At 44.3% G+C, this 18,788-nt stretch overlaps 1 protein-coding gene across 2 annotated transcripts in view; it reads right to left on the bottom strand.

Moving 5' to 3' along the window:
• The window catches only part of PARVB (parvin beta), a 55,362-nt gene that overhangs the window by 26,959 nt on the left and 9,615 nt on the right, over window positions 1-18,788 (bottom strand). The window contains exons 1-3 of one of the 2 annotated variants that reach the window (XM_032106531.1): window positions 9,109-9,207; window positions 6,578-6,667; window positions 4,631-4,701 (exon numbers count right to left, since the gene is read on the bottom strand). In XM_032106531.1, the coding sequence (XP_031962422.1) occupies window positions 4,631-4,701; window positions 6,578-6,667; window positions 9,109-9,145 (198 nt within the window). In that variant the 5' untranslated portion in view covers window positions 9,146-9,207. Of the gene's footprint in view, window positions 1-4,630; window positions 4,702-6,577; window positions 6,668-9,108; window positions 9,208-18,788 lie in introns of those variants that run through there. The other variant, XM_032106530.1, reaches the window with a different exon arrangement.

The raw sequence follows: 18,788 nt of genomic DNA on the forward strand, positions 1-18,788 counted from the left end.
ACCCACTTCCAAGAGTACAGATACACAGGAAACACAGGTATAGGGTCTTAAAAAAGGAAAATACTTACACTATGTGCTAATTAAATGTTTCACAAAAATTTAGCACTGAAAAACTACAGGAAAAAAAGCTACAAAAAAGAGACACAAATTAAACAGGTCTAGCCATACTTATTTTATGATTTTAATAGTTTAGTACCTCAATCAAAGACAAACATCTCAAAGAATGTTCTAACTTCTCTACTATTCGGACTACAACTCCAGCTCCACTAGAAAAAATGAATTTGCAAAGTTAAAGAAACCAATCCAGGTGGGTTTTTTTAACAGCTGTTGAAGACTGGAAAGTACTGTAATTAAAATAATCCCAAGCCTTTCTTGATTTCTTGATTGTGTATTAATTAGAAGCCTGGAAAAAAAATTCAGCACAGATTTTGGTTGGTTTTTTTTTTTAATTTTTACAGAGGAAACATCACATTGCTTATTGAAACAAGCAACGTGCAGGAATCCTTTCTGACCCTGCTCATGGAAAGTCAGCTCTCTGCAGCTCTTTGTAATTTCTCCTTCATGAAAAGGCAGAAGCAGGAAAGATTCAATAACCTGAATGCCTGAAAATTCTAACAGCCTGACACAGGCACACTGGTGCTTGGAGGGAGGCAGACAAGAGCTTTTCCTATGCATGGAAAGATGCTTAACCTCGATCTGTCTGGTCTCACACTCCTCTATCCATTCCTTCATTCCTGTGCCTGCACTTCTTACAGCTGCAGCTCAATATTGCAATTTGGGCTCATAAAAAGCTGCTTTTCTATAGCCTTCTATAATATTTGGGGCTAGTAGTGTGGTTTTAAAAATTGAATATGATTTTCTTATGTCCTCACAACCATGCCTGGCATTTCATGCATATCTGCACTCCTCTAAAGCACTTTTGAACTGGGCCAAATGCTCAGACACAGACTTGTAGCTGTGAAAATTCAGAGGTCAAGGGCATAAGGACCCCAGAGTCACTGCTGTACAGCAGTGAAAAAAATGCAAAACAACACAAAATACATGAACACATCTGGCACAATGGGAAAACAGGAAGCCCAGCCACCAAAAACAGCACAGAAAGAAAATCCTGGCTTCAATGACCCACTTCCCCTCAGCTTCTGGGAGAATTAGGAAGCAGAGATCAAAGGTATAAAACTGGCTTCAGGGCTGAGCATGAAAATTATTAGCAAAAATTCATATTCGGGCCTCTTGACTAAGCAAGGGGAAGGCTTCTTGCTGCCAAAAGCAGATCTCAGAGCATTTAGGGAGCTCGGTTTCATCTGGTCACATGTGAGAAACCACATTCAAAGGACAGTGGCTTCATTTTGGTTTTCTCTTCACCTCAGTAAATCTAAAAAAGCCATAAAACCAGACACGGGAAAAGTTGGTATCTTCCAGGACAGTGAATGTTTTACTTTTCAGGCAGTGTCTAGAGCAGCAATGTTTGGATCTGCATAAAGTTTAGATGAATCTTTTAAAGGCTAGAAGTTGTTGCAGTTATAAGCCAATCTTACAGTAGTGCTTGAAGGAAGGAAAAGCACCTTACAACTGTGGCTTGCTGCCTTTTGTCAAGGCACTTTCAGATGGGACCCAATTCTTGCACACAGATGTTCTAAAATTTTGCATTCAATTAGCGGAAGCTCTTTTTCATATTCTTCCTACTGAAATACTGAAAATGAGCAAATATTGGACAATGAGTAAAATAAGCTCACATATTTCAGACACTAGAAATGGAGCATTTTGTGAATACAATATTTATATGTACATATAAATAGAACCAGTAACTCATCTGTCTTTCCCTAAGCTGAATTTTCAGCTTTAGATCTGTTCAGCCACATAACAAATTTTGATTACACACAGGGCAAATGAAGTGAGTTTAAAAAAGCTGCTGGCCACAGAGGGAATTTTGTTGAACACTTCATCCTGATAGATTGTAACTGTTTTTAGAAAACTGTCTATGGTGATAACAAACAACACTTCCAGGCATATTGTTTTTCATTTGGGCAAGAAGACTTAAAGCAGGTATTTTCACATCCCCAACTAAGCAGCCTTCAACAAGGAGTTTCTCTGTATATTTGCTTTATTAAGAGTGAGGAATGAGGCTTTTTGTTGTGTTTTTCATCTGCTGGTCTCTGTATTACCACAGTGCTGTGGTGGAGTCTGTCCCTCCAGAGTTACAAAGGCTCTGTCAAAATCACTTCCAAATGCCCAATCCACAATGCATACAATTCCTATGGCATGAGGTCAGCAGAAATTAAGCCAACATTTGGTGGAGACAAAGAGGTACTAAAGCAGCGTCAACAGCAGATATCTCTGCTGCTTCTTTGCACTGAGATCCATTTAGCCCACTGCATGTGACTGGCAGGACAGAAACACTCAGCATCAGTGATGGCGAACCATTGGCATGTCTAACTCTGGTGCTGAAAGAGATCTGGGCTGGCCCCAACGAAACTGAGTCTCCGCCAGCTTTGAAAAGGCATGAGGCTCTGCTGATGCTATTGGCACATTCTTCTCTGAAGGGAAAAAGAGAGAAAGAACCACTTGGAACTACAAAAACCTCTGTCTATTCAAGTTCCCACTCCTCACTAGTCCGTGGAGAGCTCTCTTTTCAGGCTCTGGGGGACAGACACTTTTCTGCTGGCTGGGTTTCTAAAGCACAGCAATTCTCATCCAGCACTGGGGCTTTGGAAAATGCCAATAACCACCAAAGAACAGAAAATGAGGAATAAATTACTCTTTTTTTTTTTTTTGCATTATCCAAGCTCTGTAGTATAAAGTAAGTTTTGCCAACATAATTCAAACCTCTCCCTGGCTTACAGATTCACACCAAGAGAGGGTGAGCTCACACCAGCGCTGCTGAATCTCTGTAAAAACTCTAACTGCTGAGAGGTATGCAAGTTGTTAGCAATTAGCTAAATTACACAGGCACTCCACAGAACACATCTCTCCTTTGAGGATGATCCCAAGGAAACAATCTCCAGTTCCATGCTGCTCCCTGCACCAGGTGATCCCATTCCATTGGGACCTCTCTCCTTGTGCAAGTGTAAACTGGCCTAGTGACCCTGAACCTGATTCTGCAATGCACTTAAACATATCCTCGAGTGCTGTTCTGGCCCTGATTTTCACTCCTCCTGGAGGTTTTCAGGTTTTTAATCTGAAATAATACAACCTTGCTGGACTATGACATCCAGGGAAGACTCAGAAACTTGTATTAAACTCAGCAGGACAATTCACAATTTAAAAGCAATTGCGGTTTCAGTATCAAGTCTCCTGAATCACAGAGTACATCTGGTTCCTCCACTGCAGAGACTCTTGTTCAGCTGATAGTATCACTGCTCCAGTAGCAGAGAAACCACATTACATTCTGAGAGGGTGATGCAAGACCACTGCACCTTGGAGAGAATTAATGGATTTAGGTACCAACAAAGAAAGAATGTGCAGCCACTTAATTTAAAACCACAACATACTCCCGGCGAATTAGAACAACAGAAATTTGAGCACAGCTCCTTGCTAAACTCAGCCTGATGTGGTTTTGTGATGCTAGGCACGTTATTGTAGTGGTAATAACAGATCACTGGGCTTGTTTTAAAGATGTAGCAGGTGAGCAGTTTGCTGAGGCACTCACTGAAACAGTTCACTTTGGGGAAGCAGCCAGGGTGCATTAGGTTTCCAGCAGGGAATACGCCCCAGCTCAGCCCCCTCTCTGTATACGGTATGCGCTATCCAAAGTTTTCATATCCACACAGACAGAGCTGTACTGTCGTTTCCAAGAAACATTATTTTTACAATTCTTTTAAAGAAATAAAGGGAAAGTGTAGTGGGAAGTATAACAGCAGCACAAATACCTTTTTGAAAGAGAGCACACTTTTTCAGGCTTGCCATCCCTTCTCCTCCTGCTTGAGCTTGCACCATGTTAATCCCAACAACTTTCTGCATAGAAAAGGTTCTCCTAAACACAAGTCCTTCAAGATCAAGTCCTCTGTCATGCCAGGCAGGAACTACTGGCACTGCTGAGTCAGGAAGTCTCATTTAACGTCAGCACATCTGGGCACACCTTATCAACCCCTTGGGCAGGTGTGTCCAGTGACGAGACAGACTCAGAACTACCTGTCCCTGACCCAGCACACAGGTAAAAACTGAGAGCAGAATGCAGGGCAAGAAGAACCTCAGTTCCAACTTTCCCATGACACAAGACGTCCCCTCCTTGTCCCCTAACATTTCAGTGCTACTCTTTCTTCTCCTGAAACCTCACTAATGTTTTCCAAAGCTCCTTCCCAGCTTTCACAAACAGAAGGAACCTACATTTTGTGTGCAGGGACTGCAGACAGACTCAAGCCAAGCACTGATCCTTGCTATGATCATCACAAGGATAGAAATGGACAATGGAGCTTTACTCCACTACTCCACAAGCACCTGACATTCAGCCTTTCCTTGTCCCTCTCACTGTTGCTTTTAGCCTTACCTTGTTGTTGACCTTCATCTCAGTTTTCACAGCTGTTTTCCAGTAACAAGTTGCTATTCCTCAACTGTGTTCTTGGGTGACCAGCTTATAAATTACTCCAGCTCACTAGTTAAAAGATTTGAAAAAGGACAAAAATTTATTTCCTACCTTGATCAGTTCCTTGAACTTGGGGTCTTCTTTTGAGTTAGGATCGATCATAGTGCGTTCCTCATTCTCCTCTGTTCAAGTAAAAGGGGAAACCTTAGCGAGATCCACTTCAAATGTGCACTGCTGAAACTGCAACAACTCCTGACCCTGAAGGGGCTTGTCAGCTGATCGAGAAATGGCAGTGCCTACTCATCCTCTTAGCCAGGGGATGTCCCATGACCCAAGTGTCAGGCAATTTTAGAGACACACAGAAAGATAACACAGCCCCACTTCCCTAAACCAGGATTGTTTTCACTGACCTTCCCCTGCTCGGACCCTGCCATATGTAGAGTGCTTCAGGAAAATCCCTGTCCTCATATGAGGCATGTTCATATTAACACACCAAAAACCCCAGTGGACTACTTTTCTCCTCCTCCTCAGTTTGTGTTTAACTTCTGTTTGAAAACACCTGTCCCAAATTACAGAACCTGGAAGAATATAATGAGCTTAATGCACTACACTCAGTGCAGCTCTGAGATTTGGGCTGAGAGTTTGTGCCTCAACCCTCTGGTTTCCTCAAAACTTGGTCACACATGTACTCCTGAGTGCAGGAACTCCTTAACCTTCGGTTAAGCTTAAGAGAGAAATTATCCTGCTTTGTATCAGCTGTACTGGTGCATGGGGGAAGAACATAAAAGAGACTTCCCAGGTGTAAAGCCTTCTATTTCTTCTGCTGATGAGATGAAGATGTGTGAGAAGTGCTCTCTAACGGCCAGAAGGCAGGCCATATGCAATCCTATTTTACTACTGATTGCTCAATTCTTTCTATCAGGACAACAAAGGAGGGGTTTTGGTATGACCACTGGTCAGGCCATTGTCACACTGCTCAGTGTGACCTGGTAGTGACCAGCCAACAGTGACTTTCCACTGCAGTGCCAGACTTCACTGCTGTCAGACGGGAAACATGGCACATCCTGGACACAAGACTGACTACACGCTATTTAATAACCAGTATCTAACTGCTTACCTTTGTCTTCACCCACACATTTGGGGTCAGTATTTTCCAGGGCTCTTCATTATTATTAAAAAACAAAAATAAGACCATGCTGTCTGAACACACTCAAAAAATTTCCATAAACCAATGAAAAAACCATGAATTCTTTTGCTGCTTTCCCTCTCTGTTCCTTTAGTTCCTCATTACTGCCTAGGGTGAGTCAGGCAGTCCATCATAAGGAAGTGACACCCACTACACACCCAAAACACTAACCCTGAGCAGGACTTGACCCATAACAGTACATGATTCACCACAGAACTTGGTTAACATTCACTGGTGATCATGTCTTTGCAGGACAGGCCTTCAGCAGTAGTCCTGCATCTCCTAAAGGCATCCACAGCTTTACTGGTATCCAGAAGAAATCACTGGAGACACTCCTGATCCAGACATATCGACACAGAGCAACCAACACTTCGCCTACATCTTAGAAAAAAAGTACTCTGCATTTCCTTCTATTCTCCTAATCAGAAAATCCAAATGACTAACACTTTTCTGGTTTTAATTTACTGCTTTATTATTTGTCTTGATGTTTGATTTACAGTTTCATAATTAGCTTGCTTCAGCTAATTCTGTAGATTAAGAGACATAAGGCCAGGACAGACAAAAGCAGTTTATTTCAACAAGTTTTAAACCCTTTTTGCTATTAAATTATGCTGTTGCTCTTGTAGGGACTCAGAGGGAGGAAATGGGGATGGACATGGGAGAGAGTCTATAAACCACCTTGCTTGGCACTGCTTTTCAAACTCCATTTAGCCTTTCTAATTTCTAGTCTACAAGTACCATGCAACCTTTTTCAATCGTCACTTCCAATCCTCTCACTTCCAGCTGGGCAACCTGCATTCAGCAGTGAAGCCCTGATGTGGGGGCCAGAGTGGCCCCCTTCACAAACCATCTCTGCAGCATGAAAACTTTACCTAATAGTGTGTCTTCTGGATGGATGTCCACGGTGCTTGGGTTCATCGGCGCATTGATGGCATTTTTACCTTCTTCTTGGAGGTCACTCACTGGATAGAAGAGAAAAACCAAAAAGAGCGTAATAAATGCACAGTTGGTGTCTATGTAGGGCTTGGGGACGGTGTTCATAATAAGAGACAACATCTGGTAGATCCATTTCAGAACAGGACCACAGTTTATGGCATGAAGAAGTGCAGCCACAGTGGAAAATAAAATTGAAGTAGCATCCTTTTATAGCTTCCTATTAAACAGAGCTACCACACAAGTGGCTGGAAAATTTTAGCAAGAAACCCAATTCTGTGGTAAGAACAAGCTGAGAGTGCTTGTTTCTCCAGAAGGAAGGGGTGGGAGCTTTGCCTGCAGAATGGCCCCAACCTAGAGCAGACATCACAGTGTGAAAACAAACCCCTTTTCTGACAGCATGACCACCACTCATCACCTCCCTTTGTAGCAGCAGAACAGGAGGAACTGCAACTTGCTACTGGCCTTATTAAATCCTCAGAGAATCCCAGGGAGACCTACCAAATAAAGATGAAAAGATATTTAATTCCAGCGTTGCCACTTGATAGAATAGATGTGCCATGATCTGGTGAACGCAAATATGATTTTTTTTTTTTTTTTTTTTAATTTCAAGCTCATCTTAAACTTACAACTCTCCTTTGGGAAAGTCAGTAAAGCATGCTTCATAAATAAAATGGATGTTAAAATACTTCCCTGCATCCTGCCATATGGAAGGAACTAAACTTGAGGACAAATACTGAAGAGTCCTTCAGTGTTTTCACAGAACTTGACAGTAAGAAAAGCACCAGCACTGCTGTAACACTTCCAAGTGTAACTTCTCCAAGGCTCATCTCCCCTTAAACTCAGATAACATTTGTTTTAAGGTGTGATATTGAACTAGATGGATATGAATTAGGAGATCCAAAGAAACCACAACAGCCCCATCTTTTCAGTGACAGTTCTGTGTAAGCATGAACTAAAATGACTTGTGGCAGCATTTGTGGTAGTGCAATCTCCTTTGAGAAGGGTCCAAGTCCCACACTCCTTTCAGAGAAAAGCAAGAATTTCCAAATACATAAGGTTTGCTAAGCAAACTTTTCTCAGGAAAGAAAAGAAGGAACAGTTAAATAATGGTCACAGTATCCCTTCAAGCTCTCCCCTTCCAGAGCAGTCACTATTCCCCTTTCTCGCTGGAAAAACAAACCACAGGCTTGTCATTTGCATGCAGTCTGAGAAGGTTACAAAATCCTGCATCAGAACTCGCTGTTTTCCTGCCTAATAGAAGTGGAAAAGACAGAGATTTTACTGCCACAGAGGAGGGCAGGGAAGAAGAATACACTGCAATCCCCACTCCTTCCCTCAGAGAAAACTGGAACAGGTGCTTAAGACAAGTTCACACATTTCTTAATTGCAGTCCCAAGAGGTTACTTAATTCTGGTTCACAGCATGATACTGAACACCACTAAAATCCTCATCATGAAATGCAAGCAGCAAACCCCAGTCTCGTATTACGATACCTGATGGTTTATGCCCCATGGTTCTTGACTGCAAACAGAAAGCAATGTCCTCAGGCTGAAATTTAACCTCCTGAATGAAGATGCTGGTAAATAAATTCTTAAAGTACCCCTTTTCTGCATTCCTTCTCATTTTCTTGAAAACGTCCACAAACAAAAAAGTCAGGGAGCAAGAAGGCCTCATGGAGCTGATCAAATCAGCTCTAACAACCCTTACCCAGCCCTGTTTGCATTGCTCCAAACTAGAGCTTTCTCACCCCAACAACTCCTACACTGTGATGCCACCAGGAGGCACAAGACAATTAATGTGGAAACTGAAGTTCGATTTTTAAAACTGTTCTAGGACTGTAAGTGCCCAAACTTCAGTTAAGTCAGACTTATTTAGGAACTACTAGCCTTATTTCTAGATGTAGCACTCTTCTTTATCACAGCTGTGTTGTCATTCTGGGAATGCCAAGTATTCAGAAAGTTCAGGGCATCGCTGTTCCCAATGTTCTGCAAATGCAGAGGAGAGCTGCTAAGTTCCTCTGGGCAGTGAATGCATGGCACAGTGTATGCATATGAACAAAATGATGCCAGAATACTTTTAAATGCAGCTAAACCAGATTTATTTCCAGAAGCTCAAATAAGGTGATGCACGTACTCTTTTATTTTAATATAAAAATTATCATCTCTACTCTTCCTAACAAAAATACCTTGTTTCTGAGCAATTTACCAAAATGAAAGAAAACATTAATGCAAATTTGTGTATTAAGCCCCCATCCCTCATGCCATGAAGAACCACATAAAACCTTTGTGCTTGTCTTCAGACCTTGTGTAGCTGTGCCAGATCCCAGGGGACCAAAACACCCTCTCCTACCTCTGCCAGCAAAGCAAGGCTCTGCCAGCAGAAAGCTTCCCAAAGCTGCCTCCCAGGGAGAGCCCAGCACACCAGGTCCTCATGAAGAGGTTCCTGCTACAAAAGAAGTGTTTCCTACCTCCTTTTTTGCGCCTCTTACACAGCAGTCCGGCCATCCCGGCCCCAGCAGCGCAGACAGGCGAAGCCCATGGGGTGTCTGAGCGCTGACGGAGTGGCAGAAACCGGATAAGGGACTGCCACCTCCAGACTGCCAGACCCCCCCTAATTTGGGCACGGTGACACAGGAGTAGGCACTAAGATCAGCTCCCAGCTGCTGGGGACAGGGGGCCAGGAGGGAGGACACAGCACTTGGCCATGGTCCCAGCCAGAATCCCTCCCTGTCCCAAGAGAGCCAAGCGCCTGCCTTGGCCCACCCTGGCTGCCTAAGAGCAGGCACCTGCAGGATGGTATTCTCTGTGCACGGAGCTTCCCAAGAAAGCCACCTGCACCCTCTGGTGAAGGCACAGCTGGGTTTCCACAGCTTGCCCCAAGGAACACACAGGTTCACAGAGGCAGCATGCAGACAGGGACCTGCACTCAGGAACATGAACGTGCCAGGGCATTCCCCTCACCTGCAGTACTCCAGAAACCTTTCACACTGTGCTGGAACAAATGCTGAGGACTTTTTCCCTGCTCACTGCCCCCAGTATTTACTTATCACTGCTGAGCAAAGAAACAGAAGCAGGAACAGGAAACAGAGCCACAATGCTGGAAAGAAAAGAGAACCCACAAATGAGCAAGCAGAGGCAGTTAATAGTCAGGATGGAGCAACAGGTACATTTCTGAGAAGAACCTGACAGGTATTTTAATGCAAATTTACAACAAAGAATGGCTTTCAGCCCATGCTTTCACAAACCCAAAGGTACTGTACAAGATTATGGATATTAACAGATTGGCAAGTGCCAACCTCCTTGACTTGGTACCAGCAGCAGTGGTTTTGCTGTGAGGTTTATACCAGAGCCATCCATGCAAGAGGCATTTGACTGGCAGAGCAGAGCTGTGCTTGTACAATGAGTTATAGTCATGGCAGATCCCACATAAGGTATTACTGCTCCTTCTCTGCCCGGTCACAGAGCTCCTTTCCCCTTCCCCTCCTCACAGGGAACACCTTCCCCCATGGTGATGGCGCAGTTCTTTTGCTCCCTACCTGAGACCGGTGTAAAACACCTTTCTCTAAAGCCTGATTATTCCATTTCAGAGACCAGTCACTGCAAACCTGCAGCAGGGGAAGGCAGGAAGGGGTAGGACATTGAGAACAGGCTGAAGGAGCATTGCTTAGTCCAGGTTGGCTTTCAGCAAAAACCATATGTTTTCCCCTGAAGTAGAAATTTAAATCCACATGTAAAAGATCACTTCTTTACCAGTCCCCAAAAGCAGCAAGGGTTCCTGGCAGCCCTGCAATATTTTGACAATCTCTTGGCAGTGTCAGCAGTCAACATGATTAAGTCACATTGGAAGCTGTGCTGGCCTTTCAAAGAGATTAATAGAATGAGCAGATCACACACACACAGAACACAGCACTGTGTCTGTAAGCCGGGCAGGCTGTCCCAGAGCATGGGATTACAGGCAAACTGCACACAGCACAAGCCATTAGCTGCAGAAAGTTGGAAGTGCCACCGGAGCTGTCAAAGATTTCTCAAAGGCCAAGTGACGCCCTTTAAAGTCAGCAGGAGCACTATTAAAAAAAAAAAAAAAAAAGAGAGATGCCCCAGCTTTCTCCTTTTTAAAAAAAGAGAAAACTGATATCAGCAGCTTTCTACCTTCACTCTTAATAATTTTTAGTGTAATTTTAAAAGGTATCAACAACAGCACAGTTCACTTCAATCTCTGCCATTTGCAGCCTTGTTATTAAAAAACTGACCACAAGCCCCTGCATCTTACAAAAACAGATGGTAAATGCTGCTTAATTTTAGCTCTGGTTATTTCTGACTGCAAGGCCAAATCCCACCCTGCAGAAAGGAGCAGCTGCTGTGACACTGATCCTGAGCTCCTGTGCTTTTCTTTGCATTCAGCCAGTGCCCAGCGCTGCCTGACCACAACTTTTACATGATGCACTTCCATCTCATGATGCAATCCTAACTTTGGAAGCTGTCAGGCTGCTTTGCTGTCCTTGGCTCCACTGCAGAAGATCCCTTCAGGTAACTTCGTCCTCCTCTCTGGTGGGAGCAGCATACGGACAGCAAACATGCAGTGCCCAGGTAACTCAAACTGCACAGGAAGCTCCCTTCCTGCCCCCAAATTCCTACTGCTTCCCAAGTTTCCTTCTTCTCACCAGAGCCAAACTGTGAGCAGCTGCACTTTTTCAGACAGTGACTCACCTGCCTGCTACTCATATCCTTATAGTCCAGATCACCACGTGCAAAATAGAAAGCCCACATTCAAGACCATTCTTAGCCCTTTCAGACCAGTGACACAATCCTCATTCACTCACATCTTAGATGAGAACGGGGATACAGGACAAATCCCCCTGGTCAAGCAGCAAATCCTTGCATAAAAGATCAGGTATCAGCTGGAGCTCCCACCTTCCATGGGAGAAGTCAGACCAGAGGGCAACAAGTCCCTGAAGACTCTGCAGTGCCGACCTCTTAACTTGCTCCTCTGCCTATCACAGGCCAACGCAGGCAGCCATGCACACAACAAATTTCCATCTGACAACTAAAACTCTTACAAAAAGTCATCCTCATAACTGCAAGCTTTCTAGGCACATTTAACAAAAGGCACTTTGAATAAATCTCACAATTTCTAAAAAAAACTGATAAGCAGAAAGGTTTCAAAACCAGGCCCAAACACACTGTTACACTGCACTCTTTTTCTAGAGACGAACCACACGCAGCTCAGTCTACTACTGCATTACTCATCACTGCACATTTACAAAAGGCTCTCCGATCTTTTGGTAGAGGCTGTGGGAGAAAGACAAAGCAGCCATTTAACTATAAGAGAGAATTAATAATCCCAGGCAGATCAAAGGCAAAGACTTGACCAAATCCACATAAAGGCACTGTATCAAGGGACTGCATTCAAAGCAGAACTGTGGTAATAAAGCAAATTATTTATACGCCTCAGCAGACAAGGCACTCACAATGGCCAGACTCTGGTACATAAAGAAATGGAAAGATGTATTAAAAAAAAGGGGAAAAGCAGAGCCAAAGGCAACTTTTAGGAAAGGGCTGTAATAATGCTTTTGGTTTAGTTGCAAAGACCAGGCCACACTTGCTTAAATGGATGTGTTAAAATTTACACAGGTAAGCGGTCTATTTTGTGACTGCCAGAACAGAGATCTCCCCTTTATTTTTGCCAAAGGTAAAATATGTATCTAGCATGGTAACAGCATATTCAACACTTGAGCCAGCTGGAAATGTTTACGAGAAGCTTGGGCTCTGTTTTGTTTGCGAGGGTGAAATACTGCTTTTGTATTTTCACAAATGAGAATGTTCTTATCTTTCTAGGGAGTTGTTTGGGGGGTGTCTGTGAAAAGAGGATTTCCATTTTTTGGCAGTGACCCCTGTGATGAGATAGCCAGTATTAACACAGCTTCAGCTGTCCCTGGCCTAGCCCTGCACATGTACCAGCACTGCTGAAAAGAGGCAGAACGGGAACAGGCAGAGATGCAGCATCTTAGGAGAGAGAAGCACTAAACAGAGAGCAGTGGCCATAAGAGGCTTTCAGCATTTGCAGCACTGGAAACTAAACACCAAAGCAATCAACAGCTCTAACACCCACTTACTAATACTGAACTGGGAATCCTTCAAAATTGGTTCTGCAAGCAAGATGCAGCCTTTGACAGAACATACAGAGAGCTATGGAACTAAAGCTGAAAGTCAAACATGGGATTCATCATTTTGCTGTTTCTCATTTCTTTCATTATTGCCCTAAGCCAGTTACGTTGCTGTCTTCATCAGGCACGGATCCATCAGGGCAAAGAGGCACTCAGACTTCATCTTGAGCCCCACCTGCCACTCACCCCTTCCTTTTGCGGGCATTAGTGGTTCCAGAAGCCACATTATGTCACAGAGTGAGGAAACTGTGTGTCTGAAAACTAGCCAGATACGAAAGGGAAAAAAAATAAAGTGAATTTTCACTGTATGGACATACAAACAGTAATGCTGGGCAAAGTTAATTAAAAGAGCCAACCAAAAAGACTCAAACAAAACAAAAACCAGCCAAACAAAAAATAAACAAACAAAAAAACCTTCACCCCCACCCAGCAGAAATACAAGTGTGGACAAGAATGGTGCTTTAAAGTATTTGTAAAGTTACACTTAAAGAGGTAATAGATGGACAACTGATAGGATACAAGAGCAGATTACTGACCTGCTGACCTAGTCAGCTCTGCCTCAGTCTCCCTGCATTGCCCTTACAGTGGCAATCCCACAGCTTTGAAAATGGCACATCTTTTTCATCACCTTTTCTCGTGCCTGAGAGGTATAAGTACATTTTTAAGCAGCAACCAGCAAATAGTTCTGACATTCTGGTCTCCCTGCCTGAAATGGAGCAACACTCCCCTCCTCTAAAGTACCTACCCCTTACCCAGCTCTCCTAAGCACTAACATCACACCACAGCTACACAGCTGCTTCACTCCAGGACATGCATTTGCTTTGTCCTGAACAGATTGCTTCAATCCCAAAATTTTTGACTGGGAAAAGCCAGGCAAGAACTGAAACTTGAGAGAACCCTAAAAGCAGCCAGGGAAAGCTACACTCCTCCCTCTGCACACAAGCTCTACTTGAAAATAGGGAGAACGTACTTTCTCAGCCTCCCCTAGGCACAACTCCCTCCCTACACAGAAAGGGTCATTTCTCCCCACAAAGTAATGGTGGAGGGTTATGTTCTCCTAAGGACACTGCATGAGCACCAGAACAACTTCCAGCTGAAAGGAGGATGTGGAGTCAAACCTGACATATGAAAGTAGAGGGAAAGACAAAGTCTGGTAAGAAAAGGAAAGGACTGAAGGGGACTTTGGGCTTGTGTCCACTCCGAGAAGAAAACCTTCAAGGCCTTTTCAATTTACTGCCATCCATTCTCCATGAAATACTGTGTTCTCCTAGAAAGTCCTTAGTGCTCTCTCAGACTTTGGTGTACTCCCACAAGCAAAGCTGATGGGCACAAGCAGGTAAAGGAACAGCACCTTCATGTCTAGGAACTCAGCCCAAGACCCCAAAGGAAGCAGGTTGATTTCCACAAGATGCCAAGCACCAACAGGCTCCTTTAGCCAAAAGCAACTTCAGAAACCAGAATCAACTCACTGCTTAAGGTATCCATATTTAATGGGTCCAGTGAAAGCAAACCACCAAGGGAGGGAGAGCAGAAGCTGTCAGAAGCAGAGCTAACAGCACTACTCTGGAAGAAAGACACCCAATCCATTCATTCAACTCTTGTCTTCTGCACCATGAAGAAATCTGAGAGAAAACAGCACTTCAGTTTACACCCTCCTACAAGCTCTACCTCTGGATCCCACACACACATCTAACCCTGCAAACTTTATCAAGCAGAACACTCAGCTTCAAAGAAAGTCACTACTGCAGCTCAGGCTAGCACATTTTACAAGTGACCAGCTTTCCATTCCTCCACCAGCTTCCTTCCCCCTCCTCCACATGGTTTGACATTTCATTTGTAGGTAGATATGTGAATGAACCCCCCCTTAGTTATCTGCCCAAACCACTTTTACCTGCCTCGGCCTCCTGCTCTCCCCCTATCCTTCACACAAAGGATGAACAGGTCACCACCGCCACCACCACAAGTAATCTACTGTGCAAATATGAGAACATTTTATGCTGCTCACTGTTCTGGACGTGTCATGAGAAGTACAGAGTAACACACTCACTTCTGAAGGCCCTGATGGCAGGTGAGCAGCAGCAGCAGAAAGGCTCCGTCTTCCACCGCTGACAGCACAGAGCACAGCAGCCAAACTTCAAGGGAATGGAAGGGAGGCTACAGATACGACTTGCATTTCAAAAAAAGCAACTATTTTGCTCGTGCAACATGATTCTGCAGGAAGAACAAGCCAAGATAAATGGTTCTGCCGACCACAAAAAGTGCACATGCCTCATTGCTGCAGCTGCCCAAATGTCACCCAAAAAGACAAGGAAAACCCTGAAAAACACTCACATACAGCAACTCCATTTGCAACACACACATTGAGAGTTTGGGACAGGCCATGCTCCAAACTAGAAGCTTTACCCTGAACACTCAACACACAGTTTTCAGTGTACCATATCCCGAGGTTGGTCATGCCCAGCTCTACCCTTCCTGTGTCCTACCTGCACTCAGGGCACTAAAGCAGTGTATTAAAACTGAGATGAAAATCTGTGGAAGTAAATGCTATAAAATGTAGGGAGTTTTTCTCAATGGTTTCCAGACATGTCATATGGGGAAATTATTTTACTTGTTGCTTTGAGCATCAGAGGAGCCTGTCAAGACAAGCACTTCAGTGAAAAGCACTACAGACATCACAGTAAAAGTCTGGAACTCAGACCCCACAGTCAGATAAAAACCAGTCTGTGAAGGGAAGGTACAGTGGACATAGTGGCTGCCATAAAAGCATTTAAATCTTTAACTCTGCCAGGTAAGAAATAAGAAGTAGGAAATAGACATTTAAGTAAGAAATTAAAGTAAGAAACATTATTTAAGTAAGAAATAGACACCAGCATTTCCTAATGGAGCTGCTGCAGACTGTGTAGAAAGAGTGGGGCCCTCCAACTGACTTTCCAGTCCAGTCTCCCAAGCACAGCCCTCAAGGGATATCAAAATGCAGTCATGAAACAAGAGCCAGCCAAAGAATCAAATCAAAACAAGTCCAAAGCACAAGAAAACATCACATTTCATAAAGTATCAAAAAGACTTGCAGCTGTTATTATTCATAGTCAGCACACTGACGTTTTACGGGATTTGCAGTTCTAGCTTTCTGTGGTCTCTTTTAAAGCCTTTGCCCTGGTAATGCCAGGTCCTGTGAGCTAGAAAAGGTGGTGTCTCAGTGATGCTAGATGTCTTAAAGACTTTCAAGCTCAGTTACAGGTCAGTCCTAAACCAGCTTTCTAACTACACAGCCTCTCCAACTCACCCTCACAAAAGAAGCAGCCAAGAGCAGCAGCCCAGTGGAATCCCTGCTTTTCTCCTAACAGATAAGACAGGCAAAAAAGAAAGAAAAAATACTGTACTCTTACTAGCATCTCATTGAAAAACCAGTAAAAGGTCTGTGATGAGATGCACAGTTCCACTGCAGAGTGTTGCATTCACATGCTTGTAAATCCCATAATGCTTAATCCAATAAGACTTCATTCTTTTCATGTTTAAGAAAAGCCCTTAGTCCAGCCTTGGAAGCATCTAAGGGAGCCACAAGTGCATTGGGCAATACAGCATGGAAATGACCTCAGCAGGTCTTTAGCTGAACCTCCTTCTCAAAGCAGAGTCAGCTCTGAGCTCAGACCAGGTTGCTCAGGGTTTCTTCTTCTTCTCTTCCTGCCCCAAAGCAGCACTTTCCACTTGTCCTTGAGAAGCTTCTGTCAGCCAGTTTCTCCTGCCTGGTCATGTGTCTCCCTTAACAGCAGCCCTGCCCTCAGGGGCACCCAGCTCAGTGTCACCTGCACATGTCACCAGCTCCATCACCTCCTCCAGGGCGCTGATGCAGATGTTGAACAGGACACATCCCAGGACAGACCATGAGACAAAGAGCTCACACAACACAGGTGTAGCCAGGAGGATCTTTTCCCTCCTCTTCTTGCATCTGTTCTTACTCTGTCAATAAATACAGTGCATATGAAATCTTTCACATTTCCCAAACAGAATCATCTGGCCAGCTATGCTGCAACATGCCAAACTACCCAACCCCCCTGGAACAACAGTGCCCATCTCCTGTGCATTCAGTACAAGAGTGAAATTCCCCAGCTCAGACAGTTTCAGATTGTCTTTGCAGTCTTGGAGAAAGCTCTTACCAACCACTGGATCAACAGCAAATTAAGGACTCCACTGAGGATGCCTTCCACCAAGATTCTGGGTACTACAGCACCTACACCTAATGCTATTCATGACAAGAAAGTCCCTCACTGAAAGCTACAATTTCTTTTACCAGATGGAAACGTGGAAACAAATATGTAACTTTCTCCCTCAAGCATAGGGCAGAGAGTGGACACTATGGCCAGTCCCTCTCACCTTCCCATTACCATCTGTCTCTTTCACCGACAAGGGACCCTCAAAAAACTCAGAAACAGAGTGAAACTCAGAAACTGAGAGAACAGAATCAGAGAAACCTTCCTTGGAAAGACCTACAAAATTCAGGTTGAGGCTGGACTGTTGCTGCACTAGCTAAGGTCAGTCACGACTGCTTCTTCCCTTCCACATGCAAAAATAAAACCCAACCAGTTTGTGTGGCAGACAGCATCAGATCTACTTTACAGGCAGCACATCTGGTTTGCTCCTGGCACAGCAGGACCATTTTGCAGCATGACGTCCTGGACACAATTAAAATCCAGTTTCCCAATGATAGGGCTCCATTACCCAAGCTTATTTAATTACCTAATTTAATTACCTATCCTTCCAGTTGCAGAGAATGATGAGGGAAGTAACAGGAAGAGCCAGCAAATCAATCAATACCTGGCTCCAAGTCTGGTTAGGGTCTTGAATTTTGGATTTTTTTGGTCATGGGTCAGTTTGCATTACAAAGCCTGCTGGAAACAGATGGGGTACCTCTGTCTCAAAGGGGGACAGAGTCCCTTGGGAGGCAGTTCAGAAGGGCAAAGGGGTCCAGGAAGGCTGGACATTCTTCAGGAAAAGAGTTTATCACCTTTGAAGGAGGACAGGCAATGCAGGAGGACTACAAGGATGTCATGAGGTTATGCAGGGAGAAAATCAAGAGGCCCAAAGCCCAACTAGAACTTAATCTGGTTACTGCCATAAAGGACAATAAAAGTGTTTCTACAAATGCATCTGCAGCAAAAGGAGTGCTAAGGAAAATCTCCACCTCTTATTGGATGCAATGGGGACACATAATGAAAAAGGCTGAGGAAAAGGCTGAGGTACTCCATGCCTTCCCTGCCTCAGTCTTCAACAGTCAGACTGGTTGTCCTTGTTGTACCCAGCCCCTGAGCTGGAAGACAAGGTCAGGGAGCAGATCAAATCCCAGAATCAGTTTTGGGCCCCTCATGGCAGAAAAGACATTGAGTGAGTCCAGAGAAGGGAATGGAGCTGGGGAAGGGGCTGGAGCAGCAGGAGCAGCTGAGGGAGCTGGGAAAGGGGCTCAGCCTGGAGAAAAGGAGGCTCAGGGGGGACCTTCTGGCTCTGACAGGAGGGGACAGCCAGGTGGAGGTCAGGCTCTGCTCCCAGGGAACAAATGATCAAACAAAGAGGAAATGGCCTCAGGTTGTGCCAGAGGAGGTTCAGGTTGGATATGAAGAAAAACATCTTCACTGGAAGGGCTGTCAAGTACTGGAACAGCTCCCCAGGGAAGTGTTGGGGTCATCATTGCTGGAGGCACCTACGAGACTTGTATATGTGGCACTCAGGGACATGATTTGGGGATGGACTTGGCAGTGCTGGGGGAATGATTGGACTCGATGATCTTCTGCAACTTAACTCCAGAATTCTAAGCAGAGCATCAAGATTCCTGTCAGACCAAATTCTATAGTGTTACCATGCCTAATTTTCCAGTGGAACCAATCCAGTGTAACAATACTGGCGGCCATACAAGGGCAAGAAGGCAAACAGCAATCCTGAGGTGCAATTTCATAACCCTGTTCCTGTGGGAGAATGTTAGGTGGAAAGTGCGA

This window comes from Corvus moneduloides, chromosome 4 (genome assembly GCF_009650955.1).
Source record: "Corvus moneduloides isolate bCorMon1 chromosome 4, bCorMon1.pri, whole genome shotgun sequence".
Lineage (NCBI taxonomy): Eukaryota > Metazoa > Chordata > Aves > Passeriformes > Corvidae > Corvus > Corvus moneduloides.